General features: G+C 55.5%; 1 protein-coding gene across 9 annotated transcripts in view; it reads left to right on the forward strand.

Annotated features, from left to right (window-relative positions):
* Positions 1-17677, forward strand: part of LOC116451916 (ankyrin repeat and fibronectin type-III domain-containing protein 1-like) — a 246714-nt gene that overhangs the window by 164390 nt on the left and 64647 nt on the right. For all 9 annotated transcript variants that reach the window (XM_032125878.1, XM_032125880.1, XM_032125879.1 and 6 more), the window contains one exon: positions 7396-7436. In XM_032125878.1, the coding sequence (XP_031981769.1) occupies positions 7396-7436 (41 nt within the window). The remainder of the gene's footprint in view (positions 1-7395; positions 7437-17677) is intronic.

Below are 17677 nucleotides of genomic sequence, written 5' to 3' on the forward strand. Positions count from 1 at the left end.
AGGCTGAGCTGCAGAGACGTGCTTTGGAGTGAGGGGCCGGTGATGGGGCTGCTGTCCCGGAGGGCCCACCCCATCACTGTCCTGGGGCTCAGGGAGAGGCTGGGTGGTGATCACAGAATCATGGAATACCCTGGAATGGACCCTCAGGGATGGGACCCAAGTTGGACCCAAGAGTTGGACCCAAGTCCAGCTCCTGGCCCTGCACAGACACCCCAACAACCCCATCCTGGGCATCCCTGGCAGCGCTGTCCAAACGCTCCTGGAGCTCTGGCAGCCTCGGGGCCGTGCCCATTGCCTGGGGAGCCTGGGCAGTGCCCAGCACCCTCTGGGTAGTCACCCCATTTTCCAAAGAACCAGGTTTACGTTTGTGTTTCAGGCCCTAGAAAAACAGCCAAGTGTCCCCTCCTGGCTCCCAGCTGTGGGGTGGCTGAGCAGCCAGAGTCAGCACTGAACCTCCATGGAGCTGAGCTGGAGCAGGCTGGTGCCCAGCTGGTCGCAGAAGGACGTCCTGGCATTGTGGGGTGCTGGGCTCAGGGCGGTGTCTGAGCAAGGCTGTGGCATCAGGGAGACACTGAAACGGTGTCCCCGGGGGTCTGTGGTGTCCTGGGCAGGGACAGCTGCTGCAGGACACCAGGAGCTCCCCAGCTCCCAGGTGTGGGGTTTGCTGCTCTGCTGAGGGGTGCCTGCAGGGCCTTGGTCCTGTTCTCTGGATTACTTCAGTGTACCGCTTGTGCATAGCCATGGTTCCTTTCTCCTTCCCCCCTCAGTGGTCCAAACCTCCTTTTCTCTGCTTTCCAGCTTGTTTTTCACCTCCCATTGGACTCAAAGCCCAGCTCAGATGTGCATCACTGCCCCGTGTGCGTGCACAGGGACAGGGCTGTTTGCAGGCGAGTGTGAGAGCTGCGTCAGGCCCCGCTCTGAGCTGCCTGCGATGAGGTACCTGTGGAAGAATGAATGTGCTGGAGCCATTGGCATCCTCCCCTGGCTGGGTCAGGTCTGGGGGCTTCACCACCCCCTCCTCAGAGCCTTTGGGGTCGAGGCAGGAGGAGGCAGGATCACGATGGTGAGAGGCTGGGGCTGGCACACGCTGGTGGCTCACACCCCTCCCCACGGTGCCACTGGTGCTCTGGCCTTGCCAGAACACCATCCTCCAGCAAAGACCCTTCTATGGTTCCCAGTGGCTTGTGTCCTCTTCCCTCCTTCCCTTGAGCCAGCCCTTCCCATCTGAGCAGCACTGCCTGCCCCATCTGACCCTTCCCCTGCCACCCGATTTGTTTTGCTGTGTCACCCACCCTTTATTCGACACCCCTGTTCTCCACTGCTTGTTCTCCATACTTCAGCACACAGGCAGGATCTGCTCCCCACCCCGGATGGCGTTTGGGGGTGCAAAGCTGCCCCCAGCCTGATGGCCTAGAGCTCCCTCCAGGCTGGGACCCACATTGAAGGCAGGAGTTATCACTGTGATTTTCAGCTCAGCAATCTGGTTCATCCGGCCTGAAATTCAGGTTTTAGGATTTGAGGGTTCATCTGGCCTCAGTTGATGTTTTGGGGCTGCTTGGGGCTGTATTAGCTCGGGGCCCTGGCAGTGCCGGGGCTGGGTGAGGGGGGCAGTGTTGGGGCAGGTGATGGCAGGTGGGATGGCTGCTGGAGTCCACAGAGGGAGGCAGCATTCCCAGAGCCCTCTGGCTCCTCAGCCAGCCCTTGCCAGAGGGAGATGGGGTGCATGGAGTGCCCAGCCTGGGGCTGCTCCAGCCCTTGCCTGGGGGCATGCTGTGAGCTGGGCTGGGGGCTGCCATCTCCTTCCTCCTCGTCCCAAACAACCACTCACATCCCAGGCTCTGAATTTTATTCCCCTTCCGACAGTCAGGCATCACCTCCCGATTACTCATAACTGCAGCATGTTGCAGATAGACGGAGTTTGAGGAATGGCTGGGCCTGGGAGCGGAACCACCAGGATCCAGGGGGACAGCTGGGGTGGGGAGGACAGGCTGTGCAGCCGTGGTCCCCAAACCCTACCTTGCCCTGCCCTGGGGGCCAAGCACCTCCTGCCCAAGCCCAAATCCCCCTGGAATCTGCCCAGCCCAGCTCCAAGTGCAGCTCAGGGATGCTGAGGTGAGCAGGTGACAATGGCAGTGTGGCAGCACAGCCTGCAGCCAGTGATGGCTCATGAGTTCGTTTTGCAGAATCCTCTTCTAGCATGGAAAAATTGCTCATCCCTCAGTTTTCCTCTGGTTTGTTTGTGTGGGCATTGATTACGCTGGGAGTTACTGAGCCAGGTTTTATTGGAATGACTTAGAAAGCTGCTACCTGCGAGCAGCCACTGGTCTTTGGGGATTATTTTGATGTAGTTGCAAAATAATTGCATGAGGCTTCTTCAGCCTTGCTAATAACTTTGTTCTCCCAGGGACACTGCCTAGAAAAAAGATGAGCCGAGATTATGCTTGGCAACATTTACGAGAGGAAAAAGTACAACAGAATTGATGTCTGCTGGCGGGAAGAAATAAATAAAACAATACCTCTGTCTTAGCCCTGCCATGAGCATCCTTGTTTCCAACCCCAGGTCTGAATTTTGGAATTCAGCACACTCCTTTAAATCGCTCATCATTTCTGTCTGCAGCATGCTGTGCTAATTCTGACCGGGGACCAGCAGGGCTGGCTCTGGAGATGAGCTGGCCTAGGGAATCTGGGCTGCCTGCTTATCTGCATTGTGTAACTCACAAAATTATTTACTGAGTGCCTGAAAAGTGAAATTAAACGAACAAATTCAAGCACCCCTGTTGGCCCAGATTTGTGGAATCAAGGAGTGGTTTGGGTCGGAAAGGACTTTAGAGCTCATCCCATCCCACCCCCTGCCATGGGCAGGGACACCTTCCACTATCCCTGGTTTCTCCAAGCCCCATCCAACCTGGCCTTGGACACTTCCTGGGGACCCAGGGGCGTTCATCATCTGGGACAGCACCCCTGTGTCCCACCTTCCTCTCCTCGCCCTGCTGGCAGCAGGACTGTGGGCACGGGAGGGATGGAGGGGGTATCCTGGGAACTTTTGGTGGCTGCCCTGGCCAGTGCCAAGTGCCAGGGCAGCAGGGGCTGCTCCTGCCCCACAGGTGCCTCTGTGCTGCCCATCCCCATGGTCCCTCACCTCAGTGTCTCAGGAGGAAAGGGTGGAGATGGGTCCGAGCCTCACTTGAGGTGTTTGTTTTAGGAAGACAGGCTGATAAAAGTTATTTCATTAAGGAACTTAAGCTGTGCTTCCTCAGCCCTGAGTCATCAGTGAAGTGAGCAAGCGAGGAGCAGCAGTGGGTCCCGCCGGAGGGTGACTCACGCTGCGGCTCGGGGCTCACAGGGACTCTGAACTGGCTGATGCCCCTCTCCCTCTGTCTCAGCATGGCCAGGGGCTCCCAGCGCCCTGAGCAGCAGCAGGAGGTACCCGGGGCCCTGTGAGGGTTGATTTGGGAGCTGAGCCACGCTGTAGCTGTGCCTCTCTGCCATCCCCAGCTCTGCGCTGATGCACAGGAGCCACGAGCAGTCACTGCTGAGACCATCCCAGAGCAGAGCATGCACACAGGCCGGTGTTTGAGCTCCTACTGTTTATTTGCATTGATAGAAGCCTGCAGGTCCCCTCTCAGTCCAGGAGGAATTGATCTTTCCTCCCAGAAGGCACAGGAAAACAGCAGGCCACCTTTTTCCCCTCTGCCTCTTTCAGTTCCCAGGCTTCAGGCACAGGAAAAGAAAAGCCAGTCCCAGCTCCCAGTAAGGTGAGGACCTGTCCCCTCTGCACTGGTTTGTTCAGTGAGGGCTGTAAAACCTGCTCCATCCCTCCCACCTGGAGGTGTTGAAACTCTGTTCAAGCCCAGTGCCAGGACATTTTTCCCAAGATCCAGGATGTGTGTTCCCTTTGCCTGACCCTGCTTCCCTACATCCCACCCTTCCCTTGGCTGCTTTCCCGTAGCTTCCCCTCCTGTGGATGTGGCTGAGACTGCGATACCCGGTGGGACTCAGGTGGCACTGGTGGCACTGTCCAGTCCTGCAGCTGCTGTCCCTTTGTGTGTGACTCTCCAGCGGGCAGTGCCCACGGCCAGTCCTGCCCACAGCCTCCCATCGCCCATTCCCTGCGTGATCCCTCATGAACCTCTTCAAGCCATCAGTGATCCCTGGTGGGGAGGATCTTCCCAGGCTGGGCTCCGAGCTCTCTCAGTGCTCCAGTTCCTACCAGGCTGTTGTGATGTCCCTGCCCTTGGAAAGGCCTCCAGCAAACTCTGCTCCATTCACTGGTGATTGTGCTTTCCTGGGCACTCTCCCAGAGCCCTCTGGATCTGTGGCCACCTTGGTTTTGTGCTTGCTCAGGAGGGAGAAATGCAGCGTGGTGGGATTGACCTGTGCAGCTCCATCTGCCTGCTGGGCTTGGTCCTGTTCTCTTCCGGAAAGGGAGTAAGGAGGCAAAGGGCTGTGCAGGGGCAATATGGGGAAACGGAGGCACAAAATGGGAAGAAATGGCTCGAGGCCAGACCTTGGGGTGGTGGTACAGCCAGGAGCTGATTCATAGCTCCTGGTCTTGCCCCAGGCCCAATTCCTTGGACATGCTGCTGGAATTCTGCTTTTCCTCCTTATTTGCTATTTTCTTAATGAGCTTTAAAATCAGCAATTTTGGCTCATCATCGCTGTAATCACTGCCCAATTTATTGTTGGGTTTTTTTAATCTCTCTGCAAAGTTAGTTCCTCATTGTTTTATCCCAGATATCTAAAATCCTGGTTTTCCACTGGCTATGGCATTGATGGGAGCTTTTCCCATGGACCTCAGCCGTGGCTGGGTGGAGGGTCTGACTGTGTGGGGTGCAGGTTTTCCAGATGTTGTTTCAGCAGTGTGATTTCTCTTTAAATATCAGCAGTTCTTCGTGATCCCCACAAGCACAGAGAGCAGAAGGAACTGAATTTGTCGAGGCTCATGAACTTTGTTGCAACCGATCCATAGTTTGGGAAGTATCACTTAGGGTTTTGGGTGCCAAGTTTAAAGAAGTAAGGAAATACCGTATGGGAATGCTGTGCTGGAAGGAGTGGAGCTGTTCCTGGGTGTGCTGTGGGCTTGCAGGACAGTTCCCATCGCTCAGGTCCCATCACTCACCCTGAGCAGTTACTGCTGTGCTCATTTTGCAGCTGCCTCAGGAATGCATGGAGTGGTTTGGGAGATCTGGGGATCTGGAGATCTCTCAGCCCAATCCCCTGCTCAGTGCAGCATCACCTACCCTGGCTTGTCCTGGACAGCCAGGACCATGTCCAGTGGGTCTTGGATGTCTCCAAGGATGGAGACTCCACCACCTACCTGGGCAGGTTGTGCCAGTGTTGGATCAGGCCAGTTTGGTGTCTGGCCATTGATTCGTGGGGCTTTGCTGCAGCTTCTTGCTGGTCAGAGGAGCAGCAGGGACAGCCAGGGGCTGTCCCCATCTCCACCCGGTGGGGTGCTCAGAGCTCTTGCATGTTGACAGTCGGCACAAGGGCAGGTGACATCCTAGAACCACAGAACCACAGGATCTCCTGAGCTGGAAGGGGCCCACAGGGATCATCCAGTCCCACCCTGGCCCTGCACAGACACCCCAACAACCCCACCCTGGGCATCCCTGGCAGCGCTGTCCAAACGCTCCTGGAGCTCTGGCAGCCTCGGGGCCGTGCCCATTCCCTGGGGAGCCTGGGCAGTGCCCAGCAGCCTCTGGGGAAGAACCTTTCCCTGATATCCAACCTGACCCTCCCCTGGCACAGCTCCATGCCAGTCCCAATGAGTTTCCCACCCCAAAGGAAGCTGCTCCTTGTGTGCTCCCAGCTGTGCCCCAAGACCTCTGTGTGCCCTGGGCTGAGCACGAGGATGTCACACATGCAGACCCACGTACCCTGTGCCATGGGGTGGCTGCAGCCTCCCCACTGTGCTGGTGACCAGCCAACATCTCCGTGCCATGGAGAGGGTCACCTACCACTGAAACACATCCCTACCTTGCTGGCTTTGCCAGAGCCTCCTTTTGGTTATGTTTTGGTGACAGTGGATCCCTGCCTGCTTAAAAGCTGGGGTCCTCCTCTCCCTGCTGGCTTTGGTGGGAGCTCTCTTTGGTTTTGGCCAGTGAGGGGAAGCTTTGGGATTGCTCTTGCGGCCCTGATTAGCATTCGGCCCCGCTGCTCCCGCTGTTTCGAGTTGGAGCTCGCCATTGCCTGGCAACCACAGAGCAAAACTACAACAGCCGCCCCGGAGCCCGAGCGGCTCCCACGAGCCTGCACGCACCGGCACACGGGACCAGGGCCAGGACCACCCCGCCTGCTGCTCACCGCCCCCCACCCCACAAGGTGCAAGGACAAGGATCCTCCCCAGGACGAGGAGAAGGAGAAGGAGGAAGAGGAGGAGAAGGAGGAGAGGGCTGTGGTGGTGCAACGGCTTTGGCGACACCCAGGTCTGGTGGGTCTGTGTCTGTCTGTCCCGGTGCCGCCTGCCGCGAGCATCCCACTGTGTTGGGCCTGCCCTGCACACCCCGTGGTGCAGGTACCGTTCTGAGCTCAGGGAGCTCGTGTCACTTACTGGGGCCTCGGAGCAGGGCTGGGGGCCGGTCTCTTCTGTGGGTGCCTCTGGGACAAGGTGTGTTGGGGTGAGACTGGGATGTGTGTGGGGTACACGGCCCCATCGGGCATGAGGAGCGGCGCAGACTCTGTGTGTGTGCCGTGCACACTCCTGGCCACGCACCCCAGCTGGGCTCTGTGCGGTGCCCATCGTCCCCAGCGTCCCCACGGGCAGGCTTGGCCTGACTGGGGTGTCACAGGGGACCCTGGCACAGCCCATCTGTGGTGCTCTCAGACTCCATCGTGCTGGGGGTGGAGTTGGAGGCACTTGGGAACCTGAGCGAGCATCGGGGCTGTCTCTGCTTCCCAGTTTTGCACGTGCTTGGGGCCTGATGTGGTTTTCTTGGCAGAAGAATTTTGTTTTCCCACTCCTGGCAGGAGCTGTGGGCCTGGGGCTCAGCCCCTGACCAGAGGGTCTCTGCAGCAGTGGTGGCTCAGCCCCTCCACCAAACCCTGCACTTTGTCATCTTTCCAGCTGGGCAGACTTGAAAGGACTTGAGTCCCCTCCTGACACAAGGTGCCACACTTCTGCAGGTGACAGGAGACAGACATGCCCGAGTACACTGAGTTCAGATCTAATGCATCCTCTCACCTCTAGTTTAACTCTCTGTCTTTACATCCTTGGCTGCTGTGGGCTCTGCCTATGGCTGGAGGTCCAAGCTGTCCTGTCCAGCCAGCCCAGCCAGACCCATCGGGCAGGGAAATAACAGACATGTGCCTTTCACTGCTTCCCCACACATCCCCATCAGTGATACTTGCTTGGCAAAGGGTTAAAAAGAGAAATCTGTCTTTTGTGTTTTGCAGAGCCTGGGGTCGGCGGACAAGAAGGACTTTTGCCGGCCAAAGTAAGTGCCAGTAGCAGTGGTGAGTAATTGCATGGAAATTCCCGGCTGGTCCATCTTACCCAGCAGCTCCATGGCTTGCTAAGATTAGACACTTCAGTGTACAAGAATAGCTGCTGCAATTACACAAGTGAGGATAACAGTGGAAGGGCTGTCAGTCATCCTGGCTTCGGGGCATATGCAAATCCTTCCATCAGGTCAGAAGCAGCCGTGACAGCTTGACTGAGCCTGGGGGACAGAGCTGGGAGCGGGGGGCACACGGGTGACCTTTCCCACCTCTGGCTCCCTCTGCTCCTGGTTTGCACAGCTGAGCTGCTTTGGAGGATCGAAGGGTTCCGCTGTGTGTCACACGGGCTGATCTCGGAGCGCGTCTCCCCCAGCCGTGTATTGACGGTGGTGCCTGTTGTCTTCCACCCGCTGTGTTTGGTACAGCACTGTCAGCTGCAGGGGGAGAGGAGGCCAAGGGGTTTTTTAGAGCCATGGACATGCAAAAGTTACTGCAAACCACTCCACCAACACAGGCAGCTGGTTACTCGGCGTGCGGGGTAGGTAACAGAACCTCGCCACAGCACGGCACCTTCCAGGCAAGAAGGTTGTGCTTGCTGGAAGGACAGGTTTGTTCCCATCATCATTTGGATAATGGCACACTCTGTTAAAAGCCCTCCTGAGAGGCTGGGTTGTGCCCTGGCACTGAATTACGTGTTGTGCTGCTGAGCACATCACCTGTGGGACCTTGTGTTGCTCCTGCTTTGCTTGAGGAAGTGAAGGCCTTCAGGTTATGACCTTTATTCTGGGAAAAAAAAAATAGGTGGATTCGAAGTTGTGGGACAGTGCTCTGATGGGCAGGACTATCAGGGGAGCATGGCTTTGGAAAATTCAGAAGGAATTGGGTTGAGGAAATTTCTCCTCCGAAGCTCACTGTCCTTCTGCTCTTGCTCACTCTTTGCTGCTTTCCCAAGCATTCCTGCAGCGCTACATCCCAGAAGTGCCAGCACCGTGGCAGCATCCTTGGTCCAAGTTAGGCTTGGCCTTGGAGGGAGCATGTCCAGGGGTGGCAGGCTGTGCCAGGGAATGCTGTATGGAACTGCCTGCTCGCTGTCTGTGGTGGGAGAGCAAGTGTGGAGTGTGTGTGTGTTCCTCTGACAGCCCTTCCCCTCCTGCCAGTCCATCCATGAGGTTTGAGGTACAGATCTCCCACTGGGTTGCCCCAATATGCAGTGGAAAGCACACAGGGAGGTGTAGGGAAGGTGGATCTCTGCTGTGGGAAATCAGAGGTGCCCAGAATGGAGCTATGGGATGTTCTTCAGTTATCTCCTGACTCCACTTTATGCCACCAAGAGCTTTTAAAACTCAGTGCTGGTTTCTAGGTCCATACTGAAAGCCTGATTTGGGGAGCTCCTCTGCCTGCTCACCCGAAGGCAGTGCGGCTCATCAGCTTCCCAAGACCGCAGGCAGAGAAAGACTTCTGGAAATACAGCCAGAGCCATTTCCCAGGCTGGGTAATCCCACCCGGCTTTCTGGGAGATCAGAGGAATATCACAGGAGGTTATGGAGTCACCGCAGGTGCCACAACAACACGAGCGCACGTTTGGCAAAGAACTCATGGCTGTGCTTTTGTGACCTCTCCCAGCAGCTGTCCAAGATTTCGGTGCTCCCGACTCTAGTGCTGTGCTTGTGAGGAGTCTGTGTTTTGACAAGCAGGTTTAGAACACATTGAAACATCTCCCATGTCTCTGTTCCAGCTGAAGCTTTGGGGAGGCTTGAAGTAGGAGATTTGGAGGAAATATGTAAAGAGCTCTTACTGTTCAGATTTCCTGCCATTTCCTGTGGTTTTGGCGGTTGGTAGCAACAGTTTGTGGTGCTGCATTTATAACTCATCTCCTCTGAGAAATGAGGAATGTTTCTCTACCTTGAGTGGGAGAACATGGGCTTCCCATCTCGCTGAAGGTGTGGAGCTGCTGGGTCAGAGTGGGGGGTGCTGGTGCAGAGCTCCTGCAGACACAGGATGTTTTACGGGTGTTTGTTTCTCTGTGCCACAAGCCCATGGCCCCTCCGTGGTCTGGCCCAGCAGCTGTGCCTTGGCTGATCATACCACTGTGACCTTGGTTAACACCCAGCCCGTTTCTGCTCCTCAGTGGCTGTTTTGGGCTTGGGATGGGTCAGTTTGTGGCCATGATGTGGCCTGGTAGCACTGCCCCCATCCCATCTGGCTTTTTGATCCACCAGCTGATGCCACACTGTGTCTGTTGCAACCCGTCTGCAGGGCTGGACCAGGTGCTCTCTATGGAGCCCTTCAGTTTCTGGCAGGGCTGGAGCTGGTCTTCCTCAGCAGAGAAAGGATGCTGGAAGATGCCAGCGGTCTGGTGGCCCCGCCAAGGACTTGAGACAGCTCAGCTCTTCAGCAGCAGCTCTACAGCCCAGATTCACAATTCTCTGAGCCCTGGGCAAGGCTGTGGCGAGCAGCCAGAGCGTGGGAAGCAGCTGGTTGCCAGAGCTGAGCCGAGCTGTGGTGGTTCCTGGACACATCTGTGCAGTGAGGCTGGTGAGCTGAGAGAAGTCTGGCAGTGTGTAGCTGGTCCTGCAGCTCCCATGTGCCAGAGCAAACTCGACTATGCTTCTGCTTTTCCTTTTCTGGCTTCTGAGGCATTGGCTCACCTGCCACCAAAGCCCTGAGCTGTGGGAGCAGGGTCAGAGCCACCCTGCTCTTGTGTCAGGGCTCTCCCACAGCAATTCAGTTTCAGTTGGTCCTGAAAGCAGAAAAAGGAGACACACACGCCAGAAATCTCAGCAGCGAGTTTTGTCACTGCTCGTGCTGGCAGTGACTCCTGCTCCGTTCCTGCCACGTTCAGCTTTCTCTAATCAGGTGCCCTCCTCCTCAGTGGACATCAGATACTGCATCTGCTGAATTTCCTTGTGTCTCCCAGAGTGACTCCTTTCCTTCCTTTGTTGCCTCTTCCCTTCAGAAATGGAAATGCTGTCCTCACCCCACAGTTCCCATCAGTTGGGTGTTTCCTGAGCTGTTGGAATATCCCAGTGCTGATCAGGGGCATGGAGATGTGTCCACCCTTGCCCATCAGCCTCTGTTGGCCCTTCCCCTCCTGCCAGTCCATCCATGAGGTTTTGAGGTACAGATCTCCCGCTGGGTTGCCCCAATATGCAGTGGAAAGCACACAGGGAGGTGTAGGGAAGGTGGATCTCTGCTGTGAGAAGTCAGAGGTGCCTGGAATGGAGCTACTGGAGCTGAAACGCTGCTGCTGCCCGCTCTGGGGGAAGCCCTTCTGCTTCCAAGGGCTTCAGTGGTGGTGCTTGTGGATATTCCTGCAAGAGCTGAGTCTCCTGGTTTTCAGTCTGGGAGGTAGCGTTCCCTCTTCCCACGGTAAATGGAAGATTGCAGCGTGAGTCGAGAACGCTGAAGCGTTCATCTTAAGAAAAGTTACATCCATTGAGAACTGACAGGGGTAGAGACCAGCCAAGGAAGAACCAGCACAGGCACATAAAGAGTTCCCATAGCTGAAATACCTGAGAGAGGAACCTGGCGTGTTGGGAATGGCCACAGGTCCAGCTGTGAGTCAACATCTGCACAGGTATCCTCACCTGCACCGGCTGCTCCGGCTGTCCCACGTGAACAGGTACAGGTGCCTTCCTGTGCTTCCAAAACAGTGTGTTCAGATGTCAGAATGGTTTATCCTGACCTAATAACTCCCATCTGATGCAGCCTGGGCATGTGCCTCCCCCACTGCAACCTGGGCTGCAGCCCTGCTCTGCCGGGGATCTGACCAGAGTTTGTAGAGACTGGGGAAGAAACATGGGGTGTATCAGTCCAGCCCCAGAGCCGCTCACTCCTTTGTCCCCCCACTTTTGGAAGTGCTGTAATGCTGCCAGAATATCCAGGCTGCCACAGGTCCTTCCAGACTTCTAACACAGGGTCCTGACTTCTCTGTCAAGGCAATTTCCTGAGCAGGGAGCCACTGCCTGAGGACCCAGGGACAAGGACACTGTGCTCAGAGACAGGAATAGGCTTTCCTGGGACAGGAGGTAATAAGTCTCCTGGCAGGGCTGGGTGGAAGTGTCTTGACAGGAACTGAGGTTGTCCGGTGTGTTTGCTAATTGCCCCAGGCACATATTTGCTCTTCAGTGTCAGGAACTGATTTTCTTTAAAGCAGAAAGAAATGCTGGTAGTGATGACACCCATAAACCCCCTAGCAAATGCAGACTGAAATACCTGGGCTTAATAAGGTGTCACTGCTGTGGGAGCTGCCCTCATCCCCCCACGCCGCCTCCAGTGCCGAGGGCAATGCTCAGCTGTCAGGGAGCCGTCACTCGGGAGCAGGGAATATCTGCCAGGCACTTTGAGGTGTCAGGAGAGACACAGCTGTAGTGACACAAAATGCTCTTCATTGATCCACTCCTGCTGTCCCTGGGGATGGTGTGGCTGTGCAGAAGAGACCGGCTGTCTCGGAGCCCAATCCTGCAGCAGCAGCATCCCACAGCCCTTTCGGGCAGGCACCTCGTGGCTCTGTCTCCATCTCGGATTAAAGGCTGCCCCTGCCCTCTGTCCTCCAGCCTCAGATGTGCAAACACGCGAGGAACCTTTGAAACCACCTCCCAGAAAGCAGCAGTTTGCTTTGCCTCGCAGTCATTACACAGAGCTGTCTCCACAGCTAATTCTTTGTCACCTGGCCCTTACAACAGAACGTTTAATCTCCCAGACTCCAATCTTGCCATGCCAGCACTTAGATGAAAGTGTTTCCTTGCTGAATCATTATCTCGTAAAACGCTGGTGGCTTTAAGGCTCTAGAAATCAGTATTTACATTTTGGAAGCATTAAGGACCATCACAATAAGCACAATGTGTTCCTAAGCCAGGTTTTCATTTCAGTACCTCCTTCCCTCAGACATTATTGCTGTGGTAATGGTGATAATCACACACATACAGGCTGCGTTTGACTTCTGTGGTGGCTGGGAGTTGTTCAGCTGGGAGCTCAGGTTCCAAGTGCTGAGCAGAGGGAGGAGGACGCACATGGGAAGTGCGGAGGAAGAGATGGTGCCAGTGACACCAGGGAGCTGTGGGGTAGGAGAAGCAATGCCAAGACCACCTCTCCATACTGAAGGATACTCACTGGGATACTCAATGCTGCAAGAAACTGTCCCAGAGCCACCTACACGAGTTTGGAGAGTGCTCCCAGGTTTGGTTGTAGGAAAGGATGAAGCACCATCACCAACATCTCTGGTGGCAGTGGGATGGCAGAGCCGTGGGTGGTGGAAGAGAAGTGTTGAGGTCTGTGGGGTGGGTGCTCCTCGGGCAGGTGCAGGTTGGAAGCTGAAGGGGAGTGTAGCCCTCCAGAAGGGATCATGAACACGGGCTCCTCGCTTCCAACCCCAAGTCCTGGCTAAGGCGGATATCCGGAGAGTCGAGGAGTGATCTCCTTTACACACAACGTAATTAAAGAAGATGCTGGTGCTGGTTGAGGTATCCTGGCAGTGGGGCTGAGCCACTGAAACTGTACAGCAAATGTATCAAATATTTCCCCTGGAGTTTGGCCAGTGGATTCAGTCTTAGCTCCAGGCAGGTGGAGAGGCTTTAATCCTCTTGGAGGGCAGAGGAAGGAAGGGAATCCTGGAAAGGCACTTTGGAGAAATGGAGTCATTCAAAAAATGCCAGTCTGGGAATGGAGAGCAGAGCTGACCCAGAGCAGCCTGGGAGCTGGGAGTTAGGGGAAGCAGGAATGAGCAGTGGGAAGTAGCGGGGAGCTGGGGATTGGCAGAGGTGGGAATGAACTGGGGGTATCTCATGGCATGGCAGAGGGTTGCTCTGGACCTTTGCAGTGGGTGCAGGAGCTCAGCTCAGAACAGCCAGGTCCAGGCTGTTCCTCTGGGCTGTAGGGAATGGGACACAGCCCCGAGGAGGAGCGGTGCTGGCAGGGCTCCAACGGGAGCCCAGGCGTGGAGGAGCCATCACCCTGCTGGTTTGCACTGTGGCCTCTGGGCTCCCTGCCCAGGCTGACACTGCTGTTTGCTTGGGAAGCTGGAAACTGGTACCAGTTTGTACCCGGGGAAGGGAGCAGGGCCCCTGTGGAAGGCCTGGCCGTGCTGCTCCTGTCCCCTCCCCAGGGCAGCCCCGCTGTGTGCCCGGCAGGTCCTGCTGAAGGCCGTGCTTTGGTCAGGTCAGGATGAACACGGCTCTCACCCGTTTTCTCTTTTATGGCCCCTTGGGTGGGAGTGCTCACCCAGGCATGATCCTGTGAAGATCATGGTGGGAGGGTCTGCACACAACGGGTCCAGAGGAGGCCACAAAGATGCTTTAAGGGCTGGGCCCTCTGCTCTGGAGCCAGCCTGGGAGAGCTGGGGGTGTTCAGCCTGGAGAAGAAAAGGCTCCAGGGACACTTCATTTCAGCCTTCCAGTACTTAAAGGAGCTTATTAAAGAAAGGGAGAGTGACTTTTCTACAAGGACAGACAGTGATAGGACAAAGGGGAATGGTTCTAAAGTAAAAGAGGAGAGATTTAGATGGGTATTGGGAAGGAATTGTTCCCTGGGAGGGTGGGCACGCCCTGGCACAGGGTGCCCAGAGCAGCTGTGGCTGCCCCTGGATCCCTGGCAGTGCCCAAGGCCAGGCTGGACTTCGGGGCTTGGAGCAGCCTGGGCCAGTGGAAGATGTCCCTGCCCATGGCAGGGTGCTGAAACGAGATGGGCTTTAATGTCCCTTCCAACCCAAACTGTTCTGGATCCATGGTTTTTCAGGACACAGATGCCCTGGATGGCATCAGGACCCCTGATAACCAGAATTAAGTACCTTGGCCCAAGAAAGGTTTGGACAAGGATTTGGTCTTAGTGGTCCCTGGAGCCCAAGGGACAGCAGGAGGAGTTGTTGGGGCTGGCTGAACTATTCACCCTGCACTGGGTGCACAGGCCACGGGACCACTGGACCAACCCCAGGCCCTGTGCCCGCTCTCCCCTGGGAATGGCCCTCCTACACCTGGGATAAAATAAAGTTTGGGGTTTCATTGCTTCTCTGCAGCTTGTAACGTGTTAAGCGAGGTTGCAGTGTAGGCTCTTACTGTGCCAGTTGTCATAGAAACTTGCAGGGCTTTTTTCCCTGATCCCCCCAGCCCCTTTCTTTATACCAAAGCAGGGTTGGATTTTGTGCCCCCTGTAATTTCAGTTCCAGTCCAATTGAAAACCTGCCTGGCCCTGGTTCCCTGTCTGCAGCACTGCCACCCAAGGGCTCGAAGTCTTTCTGTCGTGCTTCCTGTTGTCCCGGCTGGAGGGTGTGTGTTCCCTGCACTGTGCACTTCCCCGCAGCACTGAGGGCATTCTGTCCCCGTGAAATGCCAGCAGGGATTGGGGCTCAGCCCTTGTCCCCCTGCGGTGCCTCTGGGCAGCACAAGGCTCCTTGCTCACCATGGGGTCCCTCTCCTTGCTGCTTTTTCCAGAAGCAGGGAGCAGAGTGGGCACTGGGGCTCCCCGGGCCACTGGTGGGGACATTGGGGTGGCATCTGCCTGCCCTGCTGGTCTGAGCCCAGGGCTGCCTTCCCCTCTGGTGCTGGGAGGACGATGCTGCCAGCTCAGCTCTCAGGCTGGCACAGGAGCCACCTAAGCACCAGCTGCAGCCCTGCCACGATTGCGGCGCCTGGCATTAATCATGGAAAGGGAATCGAGCGTAGGAAGATGGGCATTTTTTAACAAATCACCAAGCCTGCATTCTCCCCTAAGCAAGAGAGCAAAATGTTTGCTGCAGTGAGTCAACACAGAGATGCTTCAGCCATGGGAGGTGCCGCTCCCACCCACAGCCATCGGTCCCAAACACACCGGGTAGAAAAGGGGGACGTGGGGAGAGGAGTTTCCTGAGCTGCTCAGCCAGCAATCCCTGCTGGGCTCTCTCCAGGACAGAGGGAGCCTTTCCCTCATGCTTTGCTTCTGGCACAAGACTCGATGGGGACTCCTCAGAGGTAGCTGGACTTGTAGCTCGGAACTTCGTCTTTGAGGAGCTCGGTGCCACCCCAGCTCCTCATTGCTCCAAGGCCGGGACTCTCTCATGGAACCCCAGAATGGTTTGGGTTGGAAGGAACCTGAAAACTCACCCAGTCCCACCCCTGCCATGGGCAGGGACACCTTCCACTATCCCAGCTTGCTCCAAGCCCTGTCCAGCCTGGCCTTGGACACTGCCAGGGATCCAGGGGCAGCCCCAGCTGCTCTGGGCACCCTGTGCCAGGGCCTGCCCACCCTCCCAGGGAACAATTCCTTCCTAGCATTTACTCCAAACCTGCTCTCTGTCAGTTTAAAGCCATTAAACACCCCTCCTGAGCCTTCATCCTGGTGCATGGCAGGAGTCAGCCCTGGAGCTCCAGCTGTCTGCTGGGATTCAGGTCTATTGGATCACTCCTTTGGCCTCGGATGTGCTGCAGGGATATAAATTGCCCACAAGCTCCTGGAGAGGTTTTGGTTGCCTTCTGAGAGTTATGTAATTCTCTGAGCACTCCTGAGATGTATCTAATCCTGACCCAAAACTCAGTAGAATTTGCTGGGCTCCGCTTCCAAGTCCCTGCCTCCTGGCACACCTCACTGATAAAAGCAGTTGGCACCACTCTGGTTTTTGGTGGGTGGCAGATTTTTATCAATAAACTCAATATAGCTCAAATCTTTTGCAGCACGATATTTTCTCCAGCCCTCAGATCAATTTTGTGACTCATCCCTCCAGGCTCTGCTGTTTTAGTGTCCCCCTTAAACGTGGACACCTTAATTGCAGGAGTGGCGGTGGCAGTCCCAGCAGTGCAGTACGTGCCGCTCTCCTGCTCTCCCCCAAGAACTGCATCAGCTTTTTTCATCACAGCATCACATTAGAGCCTTGTGCTGGGCTGCTCACCCGTGGTGACCCCTGACCCTTCCTGGAGGCTCCCTCTTGTCTGGGCTCCAGTTCCTGTTCAGAAATACGGCCTGAAATCCCTCTCCAGAGCTGCATCATCCCATGCTGGGCTGCATTATCATGTACAGTGTTTGAATGGGCTCAGCATTACCAGGCAGCCCACATTTCCCTCTCTCCTCATCAATATTTACCATTACATCAATCTTCCTGTCATCCGCTAATTTTTTGAGTGAGGATTTTTTATTTTCATGGCGATCATCGATGAAAGTATCGACTGGCGTGTTCCCCATGGAGCCTCGCTAACGATTCCCCATTGACACCTCCTGTGTGAGACCTGTCAGCCGGCTCTAAATCTATTTAAAGTGCTTGATTGGGGCTGCACAGCCCCATCTCCTGAAATCAGAGCATCAGGGAGCACTGAGAGCTCTGCCTGCGCAGCCAGGACGTGCGCAGGGCCCGTTCCTGGAAGCGAGTGTTCATTACAGGGTGACATCAGGCTCATTTGACAAGATCTCTTCCACCACGACACACCGACTGACTTTAATTAGAACTTACATCCTTTAATTATTTCTTAATTCAATTCCAGATGAGCCCTGCCTTCTGGGCCCTAGATCAGGCTGACCGCTTGGTTGGTAACTAGGTCACCCTTTCTGCCGGGTGGCAATGTTGGGGGGAAGGAGCCGTTTCCATCTGGATGTGGCAGCCTGAACTTTGCTCAAAACAAGCAGCAAAGCCCAAAAACCTCTCTCCAGCTTTTGGGTACGTGTTGGCTGAGCTATTGGTGCTGGTTGGTGCTGTTTGGCCACATTCGATGTAAGCATGGATGCTAATGATTTAGGAGAACTTCATCTCTCCTAGGAATTCGTTTACTCACATTTTTTTCCCAAACACAGAATAAATATGGACTGTTTTCCTTTTCTGCACCGTTCGAGCAGTCCTACAGACCCTGCTTTACAGTGGCCCCGGTGTTCCTTAAAACCAGACCCTTGTTTGGCTCCCACTGCAGATTTTCCATATCCACCCATGCATTTTTCCCTTCTTTAGTTTCCCTAATGATTTTCCTATCTATTGTAATTTTTCATTTGTATCGACCACTCTATTCTGCGCTCCATGGCAGGAGGTTGGAGCTAGGTGGAACCCAGACCCTTCTGTGATCCCATGATTTTCCTGCTGGCTCTGTGAGTCTCCCAGTGTGCAGCTCAGAGACCCAAATCCCTGCTAGCACATTATTTCTTATCCATTGGGAACATGCATTGAAGGCCGAGCTCCTGCAGCTGGCTCAGGTACGATGTGCTGTGCCTCGTCCCAGTCCTGGGTGAGAAGGTAAATATGTCTTTATTCAAGCACTGACTGCTAAAAGATCTGTAATTCCAAAGGAAAACG

Source organism: Corvus moneduloides, chromosome 16 (assembly GCF_009650955.1).
Source record: "Corvus moneduloides isolate bCorMon1 chromosome 16, bCorMon1.pri, whole genome shotgun sequence".
NCBI lineage: Eukaryota > Metazoa > Chordata > Aves > Passeriformes > Corvidae > Corvus > Corvus moneduloides.